Source organism: Carettochelys insculpta, chromosome 9 (assembly GCF_033958435.1).
Source record: "Carettochelys insculpta isolate YL-2023 chromosome 9, ASM3395843v1, whole genome shotgun sequence".
Classification (NCBI taxonomy): domain Eukaryota; kingdom Metazoa; phylum Chordata; order Testudines; family Carettochelyidae; genus Carettochelys; species Carettochelys insculpta.
In genome coordinates, this window is record NC_134145.1 from 19632380 (window position 1) to 19654402 (window position 22023).

The window sequence follows — 22023 nt, forward strand, 5'->3', positions numbered from 1 at the left end:
TTGAAGGTCACATTTAATACATGATGACTCAGCTCTATAAACTACCTGCTTCTTCTCCTGCTCCTCACACCAATTAAAAATTAAGTTTTAGTATAGTGTGTTTCCTTTTAAAGCCTCCTCGCTGACAAATTTCCATGGATTTCTGCAATTCCTGTTGGGTTTTTCGTGTATTTTCTAGGTTACTGGTGGTAGGAGCTTAGTTGTTAAAAGGATGTTGCGTCTCTGTTATTGGTGGGGGGCGGGGAATAAGACTGTCAAAGTACATTGTTTGTTTGTTTTTTGAAAACAGGAAATCATGGTGGGCTCTATGTTTCAAGCTGAAATTCCAGCTGGTATATGTAAATACAAGGAGAATGAGAAAGGTGAGCTTTGATGCAATCAACATTTTTTAAATAATTTGTTCAAGTACTAAGGAAGCCTGAGGGAGGATTTCAGACAAGACATAGAAGAACTATGTATGTTGTGATTGGCATAATAATTTATGCCATCAGGGTTGGACACTTGACTAGTCCAAAATAATTGTCATTTGACCAGTCAAAGATTGCCTAATAAATTGACACTTTACATTATTTGAACAGTAATAATTGTAATGAAAGAGTAAGACTTTGTGGTCTTTCAGAGGTTCAATCTTAGATACTGGTGCCTAATTACATAAAGTAAATTATTTAACTGAGTTATTTTAACTTAAAAATATGTTAAACCCAATTATAGGAAAGCTCTAACAAGTAAAAGGAAGATTCCATGATACAATCAATAAAATGGTAGGCCACTGCCCACATCAGGGCATTCTAGGTGGAATATTTGGTGGTATTAGGCTTATAATAAGTGGTCATTTGACTGACTTGCCAAGCCTTCACATTTCACTGGGGAGTTCTGAGGAGTTGGTTAGAAAGAGAGAATTTACTTCTTTGGTTTCAGATTTACTTGTTGAGCCCTCTTTTGTTCTATTAACTAATATATTATGCTGGCTGTTATTAGTCCCTTTTCTCTAGTAATGTCTAGAAACTTTGTTGAAGACAATTATATATAATGGCGATCTCATATGTTGATGTAATTGGGGTAAGTATCATATATGGTAGAGGAGTCAGAGTTAAGGTGACACATGTACTTTTGGCTTTAGTATTCTCTGATTTGAATGCTTAACTGTTCAATCTTAAAATTCTCTTCACTGGATTTTTTTAATCCTGGTTAATATCCTGATCTAGGACTCTTTGTTCATACCATCAGATCCTCTGTGCTAGGCAGACCTTGTATAATGGAATATTCTAGGAAATTTAGCAACTTTGTGTCTCCTTTTGTTTTAAAGCAGCTGCTTTTGTAGCACTTGTGGTCACCAGAACTGAGCCTTTATTCCAGCACAATTTGAGTTCTGCAGAATAGGACTTCCTACCCCAGCTATAGAACTGCTTAGACACCAGAAGAAGAAAGCTTCCATCCTGTGCTCCTTAAGAGTTCCATGGCTAGTATGATTCCTGTCCTTTCTTGAGCAGCCTGGTAATGTGATAGATTAGCTTGAGAAAAGGGAATTTCAGTCTCTCAGGGTATGGAACAGCCATAAAAAATTAAAGCCACATTTTCACTTTCACTGCACATGGTCTTCCATGACACTGAAACTTTATGAATTGCATTTGTGACTTTTTCAGTGATGCCAAGCCATTTGGAAAATCTTATACATCCAGCAAGGTGTATAGAGCTTTTCATGCTAATTTCAGTTTCAGCACTTGCCTGACTTCTAGGCACTGAAGCGCTCATTGTTCCCTTTTATTCCGCTTGCAAACTTTCAGACTTCATACAAATGCAGCTCGACTTTGTTTAACTTCATAAGTTTAACAAGAAAAATCTATGGAAAAAGTCCTGTGTATCCTTGTAATGTGATTTGTATTAAAAGATTTTTTGACATGGCTGATTTTTGTTTGTGTTAAAATTTAGCAGAGAGGAAGTTAAAAAAATTTCAGCTAGATAAGCCCAAGTGAACTTGGGTTTTAAGATGGAAGCCACAAGGTTGCTTTTGCTATTAAATGTCACTGGGGTCACAAAGTGGGTCTTTGCCAACAAAAGTTTATGATCCAACAAATCTGTTAGTCTATAAGATGCCCCAGGACTTTTTGTAGTTTTTTTTAATCAACTACAGTTATTTTACATATTAATGCACTGAAAGTATGTGCCACTAGCTCTGAAGAAACCTACTTTTGGTGTTCCTTTTTTTTTTTTTTTTTTTTTTTTGTGATAGGTATCTTAACATTGAGCTGGGACTTAATAGTTCTTTCTGAAATTCAACAAGGTATACTTGTAATTATGCTGCCAATTGACATCAGTTTACTGTACTGCAAATGACTTGTGGCCTCCTACAATAAAAATATATAGGTATTTTCTGCACTGCAGAAGACTACAAAAAAACAGCTTTTCAGGGGCTTGCCTCTGTCAGTGGTTTAAGAACAGAAAATGTCATAATACATACTGCTGGAGTGGGGGGTAGTTAAAGTTTCACTAGATTACTACACTAGTGCTGGTATTTTTGTTCTGAACTTTTTTCCTTTCCCATCCACCATATTTTTATATGGAATCTTTAGTCACAGGCCTTAGAGTGGACCAGTGTTTCCCATTTACAATGGGAAGATAAATTAGCCTGACAATGTTCGTTCATACCCTTTGGCTCTCCACAGATCTTGTTCTTAAAAGATATAATTTATAACATACTGCTAATAATAAAAACATTTTGGGGTAGAATTACATTGTTGAGAACATAGGAAATCTAGTACTTGGCTGAACATGGTAGCTTAATGACCTGCTCGGTTTCCATGAAGATTCCATAGCAAATGCAGTTTTAGTTCAATTTATTTTTTTTTTTATGCTTCCCAAATGGATGATACATGGGGTGATACATGTCTAGGTACATAAGTGCTACAGCTTAAATTTGGTCAGTTTATCTTTAATTCTTTGGTCCCCCTCTGAAACTGTGGGCCAAGTCTGCTACATGTAAGCCAGATTCCCCCTGTGACTGCACCATATCTGTGGAGGATGTACACACTAGTTAGCTATTTTCTCTGAGGGAAAGGGACATTTATAAATTATCTTTATGTGTAGGGCCTTATTAATTGTACCCTCTGAAACTGAGTCTACTCAGTTATAGCTTCTTGAAATGACTATGCAGGCCTTTTTTTTTTTTTTTTTTTTTTTCCTTCCCCACCCCCTGCACACCCCCCCCCCCCAGTGGTTAAGACGAGTCGCATTCTCTGCAGCGATCCCAGTCCAATTTTATTGTCCCATAAGGCAAGCACTTTGGCTGTGAGCTGAGCAGAGCCCAGGAAATAAGTACTGAAGATATAAAGTTGGTGAGTTTACCTAGTACCATGGGCAGTGTAGCTACAGTCATGTTTTGCTGTCTGATGTTTCTCTTGCATTTCGTCTATGGATTCCAGGACAATGGAAAGTAGAGCATATCCGTGCCGGATCCCTTGGCACATGAACGATGGATTCATTGAACTATCTGACCCAGGTCTCTGAGGGAGCTCAGTTATCTACACACTACTTAATTCCTCTTCAAGACCGGTAGTTATTGGTCTGCTCCCAAAGACAAAGATGCAAAAGCACCAGAACTCTTGGGGAAGGATAAGCTACTTGTCAGATGCGCATAATAAATTATTGAGCTGGCTAAGATAATATGACTGCTTGATCTGTTCTTAATTGATAGTCTGACCAAAAAGGCAAAAAAGGATGCCCAATGGATCATTGCTGAGGACATTCATTTTTTTTCCAAAAATCTTCAGATTGTACACACAAGCGAGCAGAGGTGCAAGATGACACCCAGAGCTACTTGATCTGGAAATGTAGGCTTCGCTCCAGCAACTGAAGGACTTCCATATTTTACCCAAAAGCCACATCCACTACCAAGGAAGGCTAAACAGCATTGTATAGCTGTTGAGACCACATTAAAATCTGGAGAGGACAAAGATGTTCTGCAGAACATATAGGCTATATTTAGAATATAGGGACAATTCTGGGGCCTGGGCTACACTAGGAAATTAGATGGGTAATAACTGTGTTGCTCTGGTATGTGGAAAAATCCACACCTCTGAATGAAGTAGTTAAACTGACCTAACCTCCTGAGTAGACAGTGCTGAGTTGACTAGAAGATTCTTCAGTTGACCTAGCTGCCAGCTCTCTTGGGAGGTAGAGTAACTGTGCTGATAGGAGAAAAGCTCCTGTCAGTGTTGATAGTATTTTTCATTGAAGTGCTACAGTGTCTTAAGTGTAGACAAGCCCTCTGAATTAGCTCTATGCCAGTGTTTTTTAAATTTTTGAGATAAAACGCAAAACAGTAATATTTTTATGCGGAACACCTATAAAAATTTTCTTCAAAAAAAATTCAGACCAAAAACAAACACAGCAACCTATACAGCAAAAAACAAAATGAAGTAATTTAATCAGATATCAGAGCAATGAAGAAGTAACTTCGTATCTGGTTTTAATAACAGAAAATATATACCATCAGTATATGATATCAAAAAAGTGTCAGACGCTCACAGCACACCTGCGAGTTGTTCATGGAACACCATTGTTCCTCAGCACATAGTTTTAAGAAGCACTGATCTACACCCTCTTCATTAGAGTTCTATCTGTGCCAGTGGTTGTCAACTGTGGGCCACTTTCACCACAATCAGCACTCATCTGTGGCCCATATGACATCCTCAGGACCATACATATAGGTGTGTGTATAGATAGTATGGGTGACACACACCACAGCAAGATCTGCATATACTGCCCACGATAGTAAATAGAAGTAACAGGAATAAACTTTCTGGAATTTTTTCCATGCTAACATACAAATGTAAAAGCCTGGACTCTAGCAAATGTACAGAAGGCACCGAAATGTCTTTTGAAAGCAAATGTATTTTGAAAAATAGCAGATAGTTAATTGAATTTGTAACATGCTTAGATTTTGTTTGGAGTTCAGCAACCTTTTTATTATGCAAAAAAAAGGAGATGGAAATTTTTGAGGTTAGTTAAGAATTAAGTCAGAGCATCTGCCAGGGAGGAAGGGACAACCGAAACAATCCCTTGAAATGGTACCGAGAGAGAGAGATTATGGGACTTAACATTGATGATAGATCGGGTTCAGACAGACATTCCTTGTGTTTAGTATCTTCTAATGTAGGTTGAACCTCTCTTGTCTGGCACCCTTGGGACCCAGCCCATGCTGGACAAGAGAATTTTCCAGATGACAGGAGGACAGTATTTTCTAGCACATTACCAATACTTCCACTGCTTACTGGGCTCTTAGAAGACATTTAGGGGTAAATTACAGCTAAATACTGGCACAGCACGTGGAGAGCCAGGACTGGTGGCTACAAGCAAACTTTATAGGACCACGGGAAACTTGATAAGTGGTCATCTGGCTAACTAAAATCATGCTGGATGAGAGATTTCTGGATTAGAGAGGTCCAACCTGTAAACTCATAAAATGGTGCCATTTATAAAATTAAGAAATGTAGTAAATTCTTAACCATATCATATTTTGTTCACCACTCTTTGATTTAACTGCTGTTTTTTTTCTTTAGTTATACCATCCATGATATCTAATGACAGTAGTTTTTCAACCTGTATTATTGAGAGAGAGTTTGAGTCTTTAGTAATTGTTTTCAAAATAGTTCTCTGGTAGAGATCTTTTTCAGCAAAGTAGTGTGAAAATTGTACACAAGATCTTTCAAATAGATTTGAAAATGTCCCCGAATACTTAAATTTCAATTGGTATTCTATTTAAAATGTGATCAGTTGTTCTTATTTTTAATCACTTAACAGTCCTATTTCCAACTTAATTTTTTTTCTTCAAGGTTAAATAGAAGTTAATCTTACCAAATACCCTTTACTTATGTATGTTTGTTCTTAATTCAGTGTATGAAAATGATGATCAGCTGCTGTGGAATCCTGATTATTTAACAGAGGATAAAGTGATTGAATTCCTCAATGAAGCCTCGAGGAGAACAGGAGATGAGAAAGGAATAGATGCAATTCCTGAAGGGTCACACATTAAAGACAATGAACAGGTAAATACTGTAATTTGTAAAAGCCGTAGTGTTGTAATTTTATTTGTAACTATATCATTTTCTGCCCCCACACCTCATATTGGGTTTTTAAATCATTTTTTCCCATCTTACCCTTATCAGAAGAAATTTTTTTTACTCTGTCAACAAAAACATTTTTAAGAAGTTGAATAAATAACACTGTGTTCAGGGTTAAAAAATAACAGGTGCTTTGAGAAATATGGTTTTATTTGCAAAGACCTAAGTTCTGGCCTCTTTTCCTGTTGTAGATTTTATAGTTCTTTACTAAGTAGAACCAATTTCTGCTACTTCTTTAACAAAAGAACATGGACGTGACCATTCATGGGCCCTTTGATGTGCACGTATGTCCAATTCTCATGTCAGAACAATGTACATTTTGTTAACATGCATCTTTGGGGGCAGGGGGATAGGGGAGGCAGTGCTGGCCCTGTGGAAAAAATTCATAAATCCCTTAAAGCACAAAATCACCAGGCCTGCAGATTCCTAAGCTTAAGGATATAGTGTATAACAAAATTGCCAGACCAAGTTGACTACTCTTTAGTAACTAACCATATGTGCACATTTATTGAAATATCAGAATTGAGTCTGTCCACAGAATGGGCACAAGGTACACCTGTTGTCACACTTGTATGGCTAAGGATCAGTTGTAAAACTTCATCCTATAAATTAGAGCATGGAAGCTATTGCACTTAATATTAAAATACAATATTTTAGAACAAGAAATGAAGTTAATATGTGCATTATAAATGCACTGTCTATAGGTGTATAACCTAAAACTTATCTTATTTTTTAAGAATTCTGTGTGCTTATACTGCTGTTTTAAGTAGTTTTTATACTTTTTTGAGAAATTACGTTTTAGAATAAATACAGATAATTAATAGTTGCACCACTGTAGCAGTAAACAAATTCAGTAGTATATGGAGTCGGGTATTAAATGTGTAAGTTTTTACCTTTCCAGGCATTGTATGAATTGGTTAAGTGCAATTTTGATACAGAAGAATCATTGAGAAGATTAAGATTTAATGTAAAAGCAGCCAGAGGTAAGAGTGCTTCAAATTTTAAATGTACTTTCATTTTTCTCTCTCATACCACCTCTAAATTGGCAAAATCATTAAAATTTGGGCATTGATTGCTGTTGTCAGATATCTCAGATTACAGCAGGGTTTCACATCAGCACTTCATACTATAGCACTATTATGGCTTTTTCCCAAATCCAGTAATTAATTAATTCTGACCCCATGTTGAGAGCTTGTTTCTAATACAGCCATACAGGGACGTATTTCATATTGTGCTTTTAAAAATTGAGGGCCAGAATAAGGTTTAGGATAATGAATTGATGGTGATCATATAAATATATAAGTACCTTGGCTGTAGCACAAAGAAGAGTGTTTATGAATTTAAAGCTTGACTTTTATTCATTACTTTATCTTTATAATTTTTGTATACACCCAACTATCTTACCAGTTGTAGGTGGCTTATTCTCTATGGCTCTGGACTTTTGTATAATTAGCTGAAGTTCTTATATGTGAAATGTATACAAATTCATTATTGTAAATAAAAAGAGATTAAGCTTCTTGACAGAAAAATATTCTAATCTTTATTAAACTAATCTGAAGTTTTTAGAAGACACTTGGGTGTATTGTACTAATTTTTCTTTTTTATCCTTCTGATGATATTTCCCCTTCGTTTCTTTAGTTTTTATCCTTTTACTTAGTATTAGTTCTCCCTCTATTTCTCTATATACACTCCTTGCCTGCTCCATTTCTGAAAGGCCTTTTTGTAAAGGAGATGAGAGAGAGTTAGAATTCTAGACCTGTCTACGTAAAAACAACCACTATAAAGCATTGGTTCTCTTTTTCCTTCCTCACACCAACATTCCTGTTAATCTGTGCCTCTCTCTGAACATGAGTCCAAGCTATTCCATACACAGGGTAATATCCTGACTGAAAGTCAGTGAGAGCTTTGCCACTGACTTCAGTGGGACCAGAATTTCTCCTCCTGTGATGTGGAAGGTACGACAGCTTATTTGCTGAGGTGGGCGTGCCCTTGTCTCAATGTTTTTTGACAGCTGCTCATTTCAGTTAAATGTATTGTCAAGGTGATCTGCTTTGGCTTCTCTGCCATCTAAATTAGGGTCCTAGTGAAATGTCCTTTTGTTCTGAGGCTCTGACAGTGTCTCTCTCTTTACCAGTTCTTTAATGGTTGTTGAAAATAGTTTATCTGGTAATGCAGAAGGTATACAACTCTCTTCCGTACCTTTACATAGAAGGTATAACTGTGTTATGTCTCTTCATGTGATGTCCTGTTTCTGCTAGAAATATTTTTTTCATAATTTTCCCAAACATTACCAATATCAGTTGTTCATATTGGCAGCTATAGGACAGGCAGCCTTTTGACTGCAATAGCCATTTTAATCATCATGTTGGTTTTAGGCCTGTTCTGAGCAAATTTAAGTAACTAAAATAGGATCAGAATCTCAACACTAGGACTTTCAGTATTGCCAGCAGCACTGGAATGGAAGCCAAGTGTTTGTTTTCATTTTTAAGGTTTGAAAAATTTCCCTAGTGTCAAGTCTTGACTCTGTTTGTGTCTTTTGTCCCAGTTGCTCCAATAGGTAAATGATATTCAGCAACTGCTCCTCAGCTGATGCTGATTATCAATCTTTAACAAAGGGTCACTTTTTCACTTTAAGACTGAAGCAGATGCTTTCTGATTTTTTTTCACACCAGTAATTAGAATTTCTGAGGCTGTTCTCCTTTACTCATCATATAATCAAGAAACTTAAATATAGAGTATATTTGTTTCCATTTATTTTCCTTATGCTTTCACTTTAAAGTATGTTTGCTGTATTATGTTTGATTTCAGAAGAGTTAGCTGTTTGGACAGAGGAAGAATGCAGGAATTTTGAACAAGGACTGAAGGCCTATGGAAAGGATTTTCATTTGATTCAGGCAAACAAGGTAAGGGTGGTTTTTAAAATGTAGTTATTTTCCTATGAATAGCTGAAAAAATATTCAATATTTTTGACTTCCCTCCAAATGTGTTTCTTTTCTTTTGCACTGTGCTATACATAGCCTTTCATTTAGTTTGTAAGAGTAGGGTGTTCTGTAAAGACTAATGTGTTAGTTGGCACCTTAAGCGATGTGGGAAAACAATTCTGAAATGCCCAGTTTTCATTATGCAAGGCTTTTAGTGGGTCTTTTCACATAAAGGAGTTTATCATCTATGTAATTTAATGGTCAGAATGTGTTATCTTTGTAAATAGATTTAAAGATACTGTAGAGAGAGTGATAGAAATCTTCAGAAATGTTGTAATGTTAATACGAATTTTCATTTTGTAATAATTGAGTTCCTCTACTGATAGAATACCTGGATATTTTGGAGTAGAGTTCAAGATTTGGCTGTATACTTTGTTCAGAGCTCTAGGCAAATAGAACTTACAGGGCAATGATATCTTTGTTCAGAACCCAATGGGAAATAAAACATAGGTAGAGTCTCCTATTAGTCATGTAACAAAAATTTATGTTGGCAATCCTCAGGAATATTAGCGCTATGAATTTGCATTTTATCCAGAGGGGTTCTATCTGACAATGGCCAGCACCCGGTGCTGCCAAGGAAGGTATAAGTCCTCGTCTGTAGGCAGATGTGAGACAGTCTTCCCCCATGCCTTGTAGCTCTCATCCTGACCTCTAATAATTAGAGATGGGCTTTAGCCCTGAATTATTAGGTTTATTATATCCCTTTCAAAACTTGTATTATGTAAAAGTCTCATTCAGTTTTGAATCATGTGAATTTCTTTGCCTCAACTTCCTCTGTCAATAAGTTAGTTTTTGATTACGCGTATGATTTTGAATTTATCACCTTTTAATTTCATTGAACATCTCCATGGCCATATATTCAGATACCAGGAGAATAAACATACCTTTTTATTATTTTTATCCTGCCACCTTATTTTTTCATATGAAAATGAAAAATCTTAAGGGAATAATTTATAGTATGCTTTCAGTCTCTACTGTGGGCATGCAGGACAACTTCATGTATAATGTGTCTCATGGTCTCTGGCATAAGGTACATTTGGATTCATCAGTGTTATATGTGTGACACCTATTTCACAGGTACGAACAAGATCAGTTGGCGAGTGTGTGGCATTTTATTATATGTGGAAAAAATCTGAGCGGTATGACTTTTTTGCACAGCAGACCCGATTTGGGAAAAAGAAGTACAATCTCCATCCTGGTGTAACGTAAGCTGTGCTACTTTTTTGTTTTCATACATGTCAGATCAATAGTCTCCTCTTCTTACTGTTGCTCTCTTCTAAAACAGGGTAAGAACTTGATTACTCCCTAATTACAGTTTCCAGTAGAATAGTGGCCAAAGGGAAACGGATGCAACTGGTTCCAAGCAGTGTAATTGCTAAAAGGAACACTTGTTAGTATTAAGGCTAACAGTTTTACATTGAACTATTCATTTGATATAGCTTGCTTTCATTTTGTGAATTGTCTGAACAGATCCTTTTCTACAGCTCTGTTCATTGATGGATGTTTTAAGCAAACACATCATAAATTTCAAATTGACTTTCTGCAAGTATTCTGCAGTTCCACCAAATCTGTTTTGGCAGGCGTTTGCACCTGTAAACTTGTTCACTTAAGTATTAAAAGAAAAAGTAGTATGCACATGCAGAAAATGCTGTTTACATTTAAATGTAAATGTTTGCAGGTAACTATTTTCAGGATTTGACTAGATGGTGCTGTGTTTTGTTGCTTCTGTATGTTGAGCACATTGCCAGGAGCTCCTAGCATTCCTCGTTATGCCATTTTCCCATCCCATTCTATTTCAGGGACTCAGTGTACACACAACCTTTATTCCAAGGGCTTTCTATGGCCCCAATTGCCCTCTTCCTTGCGCACAACGGAGAAGATAACAGGAGGGTCACAATTAGTATAAGGAGATTAGAAAGTTACAGACTGGACCTCACTGGTTCGTCAGCCTAGGGACCCAAGTGGTCTGAAAGCTGGGAATCTACTAGGCCAACAGAAGTCAGTGTAATTTCTTCTGCTCCTGGCTACCGGTCCCCAGGGTGCTGGGGTTAGTCATTGGGCTACAGGGCTCCCCTCCCACATCCAACCAGACTCTGCTCTTACCTCATCTCACAACACTTCTGGCCCCAGCCTCCTGTTTTTTTTTATCCAGTGAGGGCTCCAGCCCAGGAATACCCAATGGGTCATAGATTACGCCAACCACGGGTGTTGCTGGACTAGAAGGAAGATTGTAGGGAAGTCTGGGTTAAGGAGATTCAACCTGTACTACTAAAATACATAAAGCAGGTGTTAAAAAAGGGAGGAGGGTGTGAGTGTACAGTATATTACAAACATATGCACATAACCAACTTCTAAGAAGCCAAGGTAAAGCTGAGCGTGTTGTTTCCCTTTTAGGGATTACATGGACCGTCTTTTAGATGAAAGCGAAAGCGCTGCTTCTAGTCGAGCTCCATCCCCTCCACCTACAACCTCTAACAGCAGTACTAGTCAGTCTGAGAGGGAGGACAGCACAAGCAACAGTAATCAAAATGGTAAGTAAACACTGGTTCTCCTCTCCCTCATTTAAAAAAAATGCCACATCTTAGCAACAGTATTGGAAATGAGCTAAAAAGTTGTAAGATGAATTTTTATTGAGAATAGAGGGCCCTTGAAATAAGTTATTCCAAGGGGTTCTGGCATGGTATCAACAGTAAGTTACAAAAATTAAGACCATAATTGCACATTCATTTCAATGCAAAATGGTTGGTGATTTAACTTTCTTGCTCTAAATGTTTTATCTTTTCAGGCTCAGCCCTACCTGCACCTTTGCAGGTGCTTAACTGAGTAGTTTCTTAAGTGTGTGTCAAATTAATCCTTCTCCAGTGCTTGCTTGAGGTGACACATCAGAAACAGGGTTAACTAATCTACCATACTTACTTGGATTTGGGTGTTGGAGGGTTAGCATCAGCAGAAGGAAGAGAGTGATAGACAGATGACCAAATGGAAGACAGGGTTGGTGGAGAAGGGACAGTCCTCTACAAATGCTTGGAGGTGAAGGCACCAGCAAGAGGAATGAAGGTGTGTGCATGGGAGGGCAAATCATATTGACCATGGACTCAGTGGGGGAGCCTTATGTTGATTAACATGCTACACAGAAGGTTGAATGGGAATCTGTCAGCTGCTTCGTTTCACCTCAAAGGACAGCCTTTACTGTTCAGACACCAAAAAAGAAACTGGCAATTAGGCTAGAGAAAGTTAGATGTGCACACAATTGTTGTTTATATTGATAGCATTCTAGGAAATCAGCTGTGCTTATTAGCTAATGCTGAAAGAATTTAAATCCACCTGGTGCATTTACTATTAGATTTTCTAAACATGACATCTCCTGTTAAAGTTTAATCAGTCAGATTCTTCTAATCAAATTGTAAAGCCTGAAGTCCTGAAAGATTAAAATTTGCAAAACTAATGAATCTTTTATAGTATAACTGAAATCCGTGGTGCCTTATCTAGGTTGGATACATATAGCTAAGAGGAAAAGCTGTAGTTCAGTTATCCAGGAAAACTGCAGTACTGCTGAACTCTTTAGAATGTCATGTCTCTATATGAACTGTACCTTTCCATGGCTTCAAGAAGGGACCTCTTGGAATGGCAATAATTTTGTAATGTGTCATGGTAAAGCTCCTTACACGAAGACTGGTTTTTTGGTTTTGTGGAACTAGGCATCTATCTTGTGATTGTTACGAATTGCTTAACTGGTTCATATTTCTACTGTAATGCAGGTATATCCACTAATGGGCCAGGTGAGATACAGAGTAAAGATGAAGTGAAAATTGAAGGACTGCATGTGAATGGACCTACCAGTGGCAAGAAAACACCTCACACAGATATGGACACAAATGGATATGAATCTGAAAACCTTCCCTTTGACCAAAAACTTGCTCATTCAGCTGCAACAAATGAAAATGATTCTGAAGAAAAAAATGAAAGGCCTGCGAAAAGGAGAAGAATCAACAGCAATGGGAAAGAAAGTCCAGGTTCCTCAGAGTTTTTTCAAGAAGCAATATCACATGGGAAGTTTGAAGAGCTAGAGGCTTCAGATGACTGAATATGAGAAACTGATTTTATTCCTTGGAGTAAATTCTGGGATACCTAAAAAAAATTTTCAGGGTTGATGGGTTACCTTACAAAATCAAAATCCTTGAAGCAATCTGAGATTTTTTTTTTTTTTTTTCTTGTGCCATTCAGTTGTCTCTGAAGTTCTGCTTGGGAGGGTTTTGGGCTTTTTTCCTGCCAGACCTGGAAATGCAGAACTGGAATATTTTTACTTCAGGCCTATGGGTTACTACTGTTCTGGCAACATTTAGGTGTTTGAGAAATTAATCCAGAAACTTGTTTATATGGTGAACACTTTTCTTGATTGATTTATGAAATAATTTTCTATTATAAACATTCTTTATTATTTGTAGATATTTTACAAGTGTAAAAACTGTATTTGTTAGAGGAGACGTGATTCACATTTCAAATTGTTACAAGTTGATGTGAAATTCTAAACCCCAATCGAGGGGCAGATGTAGAGATTTTCAGTCTAAATGAAGAGATGTTGTACACAATGAAGGAACCCCTATGAATCCTGAAAATTATGAGCATAGTTATTTTTATATATAGAAGTTTAAAAAAATAAACCAAGTCAGGTTTGTATGTGTAAAATTGTTGACATCAATGATGTCTTCCATATTCTTATCTGGGCTAAAGAAATACATTCTGTATTTTTCCAGATTTCTTTGTAGCCTTTGAAAGATTTTTACAGTACTTATGTCTTGATTAAGCTGTCCTTTCTTAAAACAAAAGCTTGTATGATTTTCTTAACTTGTACAATTGGTAAACTTTTATGATACAATAGATATTCTGGGCCTAATGTCAGCTTCATTTTATTTTGCTAAAGCCTTCTTTTAAAAAAAAAAAAAAAAAAAAAAAAAAAAAAAGCCACGCTAAAACAAAATTTTAGGTGTTTATATAATTATTACCAAGTCATGTTTACTTCTCAGAGAACTGTAAATCATTAAAATTATTATCAAGATGGTTAAAGGGGTCACAGGTTTGAGACTGACTGTTCAAATATCTAAGGATAAATAGTGATTTTTTTTTTTTTTTTTAGAATTTGAGTTAAGCATGATGCTTTTATTGCACGAACTTTCTTGCTTTTATTATACATTTTCAAACTTTATTTTGAGATGACAAGGCAAAAGCTTAATTTCAGCCAGATCCTTAAATGTTAAAACTTTATTAGCCAAGTTCAGGCATTGGATTAGTCACTGATTTAACTTTTAGTAATTTTGTTCAGTTCAGCGAACACAGAAGGGGTAGAGAACGGGTCAAGAGATTCTGATTGCACAAGTTGGGAATTTTATTCACAGCTGGGTACTGTGGCCTAATCTTATCTCCCTTTGAACCAATCAGTCATACTGTTGATTATTTCAGAAGGTGTAGAAGTAGCATCTATGTACATCGGTAGCATATATACATATAGTTATATATGTAAGAGGTAATAGTATGTGTCCTTAAAGAGGTGGTGCTGGAAAGAAAACCCTTATAGAGGGAGGGAAGGTGCTAAATCTATTCTTTCTAACTTTTCTGATCAATGTTTGAAATTCTGTTATCTCCATGAAAAAAGTTTATAGTGCCAATGCTTTTTAGCCACGGCTACACAAGTAAAGAGACTATAGGAAACATTGCCCTGATTAACTTAATTTATAAATTATTGTCTTCTGTGGTTTTACAAATGTATTGTTTTCTTTTTTTATTAGCTTATTTCTGCTGATCTTCAAAAGTTTAAATACATGTCTTCAGAGCTTCGGTTTGAAAATTGTAGTCATGGTTTCAAACTAATTCATTGTACTGACTTATAAAAAAACTTTTTAAAAACAGTTTTTTGTTTTAACAAATTATCATTAGGCAGTGCTAAATACAATGAGCCAGATTCAGATCTGATGTAACTCTGTTAACTTAGTTATATTGGATGTAACGTTACCCCATCGTTCTCATATGTTTTATGTGATCTATTTTAACTGCTTCATCCAGCATTAGGACATCGCCATTAATCTACCTAAACTTAGACAACAGTTAATTCAGAGTGTTTAATTTATGGCCTGCATTAATCTTGTGGAGTGATTTTGTTTTAGCAGGTGGTCACTGTCAATTTAAAAATTAGGTTTCACATAAATCCAAAGTATCAAGTCTTCTATCAGAGATGGTATTTGGAAGGTTTCAGAATGAAGGTAATATAGTGCAGTGCTTCTAAAAATCTTTACATCTTCAATCAGAATCCTATTTCCAATTTATTAGTTTTTGCATATTTGCAAGTGGAAATACTTGCAAAAACATTTTATAGGAGAAATTATAAATGAATTCTCAGGCTTGTGTGTAAAATAGGGCACTGTGTACATTTTCAGAAATGTTGATTTGTGTTTAATCTTTTTTTTATGATATGCCTAAAGAGGTCTGACATTCCATAAGCATATAATATGTAATGCTCAACTATTCCTGAAGAAGTATTTAATTATAATTTGCATTTTGGTTTTAAGCAGGTGTTTTTATACAATGTTTGGTTCATGGTCTTCAAAATGCAGCCACTATAACTTAAGTCATTGCACTACTAGTACTATTTAAAATTCTAGTAATATAGTAACTTTGATTTGTTTCAGAAACATTCAGTACTGTTTGGAACCAAGGAGTATTTGACCCAGCTTCCAAACTGCATTGAAAAGACAGCTGCTTATGTGGAACACAGTATATTTTTCAAGCACTGTCATGATGGGTCAAGTGTTCATGGAGTGCAGCGTGAATAAAAAATTCAGTTCAACAGAACACACTTTTGTTGGGCTTCTTTATAAAGGATTTAAAGTGATATTTAAAAAAAAAATTATGAATTAGTTTTTATACTTTTTTCCATGCATAGTAATTTTGCACTGTTAGTAATTTCCTTATCCTTTCCCCATTCCCTGTCTGCGATTCTGGAAAAGCATATTAAAATATTTTTAAATGGATCATCTGTGTATACAGTTATTGAGATTTTTAAATTCAGAGTGGAACTTTTAACTGAGTTTATAGATGTTCTTCTAAAGGATGTGCAAATGTCTTATGGGGAGCTGTTAGTGATTCCATAGTTAGGATTGTGATGTACAGCTATGTCAAAAGTTAAATTCCCTGTTTTCCTATTTAATTGAGTTGTCTCCAGATTTTACATTAACTTTTGGGAATAACTAATTGTTGCAGATGAAACAGCTGTGAAGGTGCTTTCTCAGGTTTTACAATTTTTCCACTCTTATTGCCTTGGTTTCCTTTAGCTAAATAACCAGAACCTCAAATTTCTCTCATACTCCATTATTTCCCTAATTGGTTATTCTCTCTGTGCTATACTGAGAACTGAAAGACCTGTCCACTTAAATTGGCTGCATATGGTTCCCAGTGCCTACTGCCTTCCTGATTAACCAGCTGCTTCTGAGACTGTGGAGAGCTAAGCCAGGCTGGGAGGAATGGTCACACATGTGGGAGGCCAGACCAGTGGGGATTTTGAACAGTGAGAGTTAGTGAGGAGGGACAGAATAGGAGCAGGTGTATGTGAAGGGGTGAGGGGCAAAGGGGCTGTTGAGGTGGGCAGGGGTTCAGAACTCATGGCCAGCTGGCCAGTGTTACGGGCACAAGAGTGTGCTGAGTTTTTGTGCCTCAGGGGCCTCATGCCCTTTGAGTGGAGGTGGGGAGTGTGGGTTCCTGGAGCTGAAGGTGCAAATGAATCATTACAAGGTTGCCCAGAGCAGTACATCTAGGGCTGTGGCTGCACTAAGGCACTAACCAGCCCTACTCTCCTTGCCCAGTGCTAGAAGTGCATGGGCTTTGGGAAGGCTGCAGGAATTACTTCCAACCACCAGGTGGTGCCTCTGCACCAATCATTAGGCCTCAGTGCCCTGCAAGGTCCAGTGTTGGACTGGGTCAGGTTTGCTGCTACCCAAGGACAAGGGAGGGACTCAGGCCTGGCGAGAAATGCCCCTGGCTCCACCATCACCACCCGAGAAACACTGAAATTCCTACTCAGTAGACTGATTATACAAGCTCTCCTCATAATTCTAGCCCTTCAGAAGCACCCCAGCTCTGACCAGGCACACACTGATGCACAGCTATCCCTGACGCAGCCTGCCCTCCCTACATGTGCCTCATCTGCCCTCCACTGAGCCACCCCTCCAGGGGCCAGTTGCCCTGAGGAGCCAAATGTCACTCTCCAGATACCCACCAGCTGTGCTGCCCTCCCACATGCCACCATACCCTGCAATAATCATAGTAACAGAGGCAGCCGTGCTAGTCTATATAGTATGAAAACAAAAAGGCAGCCCAGTAGCACTTTAAAGACTAACCAAATAATTTATTAGGTGATGAGCTTTCGTGGGACAGACCCACTTCTTCAGCTCAGAGGAGAGGAACTGGGGCATCAGTTAGAGAACTTCATCATTAGATAAGTAATATGGGTGACATGAAAGATAGTGTAAGTTCCAAGAGAGTCACTATAGTTATTAGTGTGAGACCTCATGGTTTCCTTCTCTTGGGTTAGCACCAGCAGGCAGAGTACCTTGAATGTTACAGGCACAAGCTCACATGTGTTCTGCTGTTACTACTGCTGTAAGAAGAAAGCAATGACTTCCTCTTGGTGTCGCTGATTCCTGAAACTTTTGTCCTCTCATCCAGGCAAAATGCACTCATGCTCCTGACCCTCTCAGAGTTGCTTCCTTGGTGCAGTAACCCTCTCTTCTGGGAGACGCCACACCTTTAGGGGCTGTTTGTGGCTACGTTAAGATAACACTGCTTCCCAGAAAGTAAGGTTAATAACTGGATGTAAATTACCACAGATCCAAGGTTTAAAAACTCAAAATGCCCACATGTTCTTAATCTAGTTCAATGCTAAGGATTATATTTATCATACAAATAGCCATAACTCATAAGGGCGCAGAGCTGAGATGTAGAATAAGTCTTCATAAACAGGGAACTGGGAAGAAAAGCATTCTGAAGATATGCCTCTGTATTTCACTGCTCAACCTCCCTAAAACGCACTAGGCCCAGGGGTAGGTTTTACTACCTAAACTCACTCGCTGGGCTCACTTGCCAACAGTGCCAGCTGAAAGAGCCGTAGCATTAAGAAAACTGCAAACTTGTTCTAAATAAAGAATGGGAGATGGAAGCAAACTTGAATTTTAATACACCCAGCATTTCTCCTCCCCCCATTACATTTTATGTGCACATATTTAAACATTTCTTTTTTTATGCCATGGTCTTCTGCAAATTCTACATATCAAGTCTCCTTATGTTGTCAATGTACATTACATGAGATTGGGACCTCCCCACCCCAAACTTCTAGAGAGTTCCCTCTTCTGCAAGGCCCTCTCACGTAGAGGAGAGATGTGGCTGGCACGTAGGTGGAACACAGAGGGGCTATACAGGGACCCAGGACTGAGCTGCAGCTGGCTCTGGGGTGCGGTGTGGCGGGGGGCTTGTTGTACAGGGACCCCTCTCCTGGAGATGTCTGGCTGTGCAGTGGGGGGCCTTCCCTGGCACTGAGCTGGCTCTGAGGTGGGGCACAGGGGCTTGATTACAGGGGGACCCCCCCCTCCACTGGAGCTGAGATGCCACTGGCTCTGGGGTGGGGCTCAAGTCTGTCACTGTAGCTGCTGGTGGTTGCAGCCTGGCACAGGCAACATTAAGCACAGAGCAGCCTCTCCAGTTAGCATGCCTATGGCCTGGCATGTGGGGCCCAGCTGGCCTGGGGTAGCACCTGTGACCCCCTCCAGGCAGCTCTAGCAGTGCTGCAGCTCCTGAGTACCCTAGGGTATCCCTTCCTCCATGACCTCTGCTCTCCTGAGGTCCCCCAACCCCCTCTGTGCCCCCTGGCAGCTTAGCTGCCCTCTGTGAGGCCCAAGCTGCCCACCCCATGGGGCCCAAACAGCCTCACATGCGGCCTGCTCTGCCCCCGCCCCCCAGAGGCTTAATGGCCCTGTGGGAGAAGCCTAAGCTGCATCCTGGTGGCTTAGCCACCCCAATGGGGCCCAAGCTACCCTGACAGGGCCTGTTGCCCCCCACCCACCCAGTGGATCCTGGGCAACCCCATGTGGTGCCCACTTGACCTGCCCTGGGCCTGAGCAGCCCCTCCACCCCCCCACCCAATTCATCTTAACCACCCCATGCAGAGCCTAAGCCGCCTCTCCCAGTGACTTAAATGCCACCGTCCCACCCCCCGTGAGGCCTGAGCTGCCCTGTGCGGAGCCAAAGCCTCCCCCTCCACCAGCCCCCAGCGGGGCCCAAACTGCCCTGTGTGGGAGCCAAGACACCCTGCCGTGGGAGCTCAAATCACCCCATGCAGGCACTGAGCTGCCCCCACCCCAGTGGCTCACCTGCCTCCCCAAGTGGGGCCTGAGCTGCCCCCCCCCCCACACACACACAGGTGCTGAGCCAGCCCCCACCTCATGGGGCCCAAATGCCCCCCCAACCCTAGTCCTCCACAGCCCCCTACTCTGGGGCCCCACTAGCCCTTCCCCTTCACCCCAGCCTCACATGTGAGGGCAGGGCTGGCAGCAGTGCCACAGCTGGGCAGCATGGTGTGACTGGCCAGAGGCTGGCAGGCAGTGAGGGGAGACAGGTGCCTTAAAGCACCATGTGCAGCTTGGAGCTGCCCAGCCACTTTTAAAAACTGGTTGCCTGAGAAAAGAAAGCTGGTGGCACATCCTTTCTCCGGGGCGGGGTGGTGAGGGGGCAACCCTGTTTAGTCACTGCCTCAGTCAGCTGGACAAGGGGCCACTTCTTAAATGCAGCTTTTTTTTGGCATTTAAGCTTGCCAAGGCTCTCCCTGGTGAGCCAAGCTGGTTGCCTACCATGGCTGTGTGCCTTACTGCGTGGTGGGCCCCTGTGCCTGCAATAAGGCGGCTTTCGAATCCTGCCAGTTCTCCAGGCTGCCTTTGCCCTTCAGGTGAGCCTGCCCATCTCGTCTCGGGCGGGGAGGCAGAGGCTGCCCTTCTGGAATCCAGCAGCTGTTTTACCACTCGGCTTCCTGCCTTTCGGCAGCATCCTGAAAGCCACCAGTTCATGGGCCCTGCAGCCCAGGTTGCCGCCACCCATTTGCATGTCAAGCATTCACGCCTAAGCACCAGCTGGCACACGGCAGTGCATGTAGCTAAGGCTGGCTTTCGCTGTGTGCCCCAGAGCACGGCCCTGTGTGCACTAACGCGCTCTCAGATGCACTGCGTGCCTGGTTACAGGCCCCTCCCCTGTGCCCTGCATGCCCTGGGGCTAGGCTTGGCCTGTGCATCTGGCTCAGTGACAGCCTTTTGCTCGGGGTGGGGGGGAGGGAGGGATGTCCAGCTTCCCATGGGCGCCAGCTTATGCGCCAGCATTGCCCTGGCCCCAGCCTCATTTACCACTTGGCTCCTGTTTTCTTACCACATGTCGCTGTTCACTGCTTTACCAAAAAAAGGGGAGTTACCGGGGTGGGGAGCTGGGCCCAGCAACAGGGGTTGGGTCCCATGCATTCAACGCAGCTGGAGGCACAAACAAGAACAGGTTCTGCCCGCGAAGGGCACACAGCCACTCATGGAAGGGCTCAGGGGTGTTTCTGGGCACACTTTCCGGCCCTGTGCCAATGTGTGTGTGTGGGGTGTGTGTGTGTGTGTGTGTGTGTGTGTGTCACACACACACACAGAGCTGCCACAATCCGCTGCCTCGATGCCACCAGGGCCCCCAATCCATCTCTGCTCCTGCCCCCACCCCAAACACTGAGCCCTTCCAGACCAGCCCATGCACCCCCCCTCCCTGACGAACACCTCCCCGCCCACCAGCCAGCGCCCTTACACACACACACACACACACTGTGCCCCCCCCGCCTGCTCAGCCCCTGCACACTCACCCCGCCCCCACCACCCAGCACACTACATTTTTTGCCCAGCCTCACAACCTTTCTGCCAGCCCTCCCCACAACCACCACCCCATTGATGCACCTCACCGTCCTCCCAGACCCTGCACTCCACCCTTATGCCTGCACCGTACGCAGAGGCCCACATGCCTACTCCACAGTGGCCCTGGCTGGTGCATGACACCCCGCCCCAAACCCCAAATTACTAGCCCCAGGCTCCCAAGGAGCAGAGGTGGAGCTTGAGTCTAGAATTGAACAGATTTAATGTCCTTTTTTTTTTTTTTTTTTTTTTTTTTAAAGTTGTCTCTTGCGGGGGTGGGGGGGGGGGGGGGGCACTGCCCCGAACGTGGGGTCTTTGCACATGTGTGGGCACAGTCTGTTACATTGGTGCCTGCCCAGTTGACTGGCTCATTCACAGTCAGCTATTCATAGCTGTGGCGTAGGAGTCCCCTGTTAAATCAATTTTCTCAAGAGGCACCTGTGTCACAGAACAAGGGTAGGAGGCGGCAGATGGGAGGGCCCATTATGACCCAGTGGTGCCCCAAATCAATGGGTGCCCAACACAGCGGTGTACTCTTTGTATGGACAGCTCTCGGGCTCTGACCAAAGTCCTCTGTGCTCCAAGCCATGAGCAGGGAAACTATCACAGGCATGCGTACATACGTGGTGTACACACGCGCGCACGCCTGTTAGCTGCTGGTCGGGTAAGATACCACCTATGCCCTTATTTTCATCCATCTTTAACTGCTAGGCAAGACAGTCCCTTCGCAGCGGGCAGGCTGAGGGATGTCCTGAGTCTAATTGCTAGGACAGGAAAAGTCCCTTTGCAGCAGGCAGCCAGGGTGGCTGACAGGTGCCCCAGAGAGTCTGTCCCATGGCAGCAGCAAGACTCAGTGCTCTTACCAATGACCAGGCTAATTGCAGCTGAAAAGCAGCTGGGGTCTTTGTTTTGTGCTGGGCTTGCACAGTAACAGGGAGCATCAGGTTACACCTTAACCAGTTA

At 41.1% G+C, this 22023-nt stretch overlaps 1 protein-coding gene across 3 annotated transcripts in view; it reads left to right on the top strand.

The window, feature by feature from the left end:
• Positions 1-16116, top strand: part of MIER1 (MIER1 transcriptional regulator) — a 54379-nt gene extending 38263 nt beyond the window's left edge. For all 3 annotated transcript variants that reach the window (XM_075002913.1, XM_075002915.1, XM_075002916.1), the window contains 7 exons: positions 290-362; positions 5893-6044; positions 7021-7102; positions 8928-9022; positions 10178-10305; positions 11495-11631; positions 12859-16116. In XM_075002913.1, the coding sequence (XP_074859014.1) occupies positions 290-362; positions 5893-6044; positions 7021-7102; positions 8928-9022; positions 10178-10305; positions 11495-11631; positions 12859-13184 (993 nt within the window). In that variant the 3' untranslated portion in view covers positions 13185-16116. The remainder of the gene's footprint in view (positions 1-289; positions 363-5892; positions 6045-7020; positions 7103-8927; positions 9023-10177; positions 10306-11494; positions 11632-12858) is intronic.
• The last annotated feature ends 5907 nt before the right edge of the window (positions 16117-22023 follow it).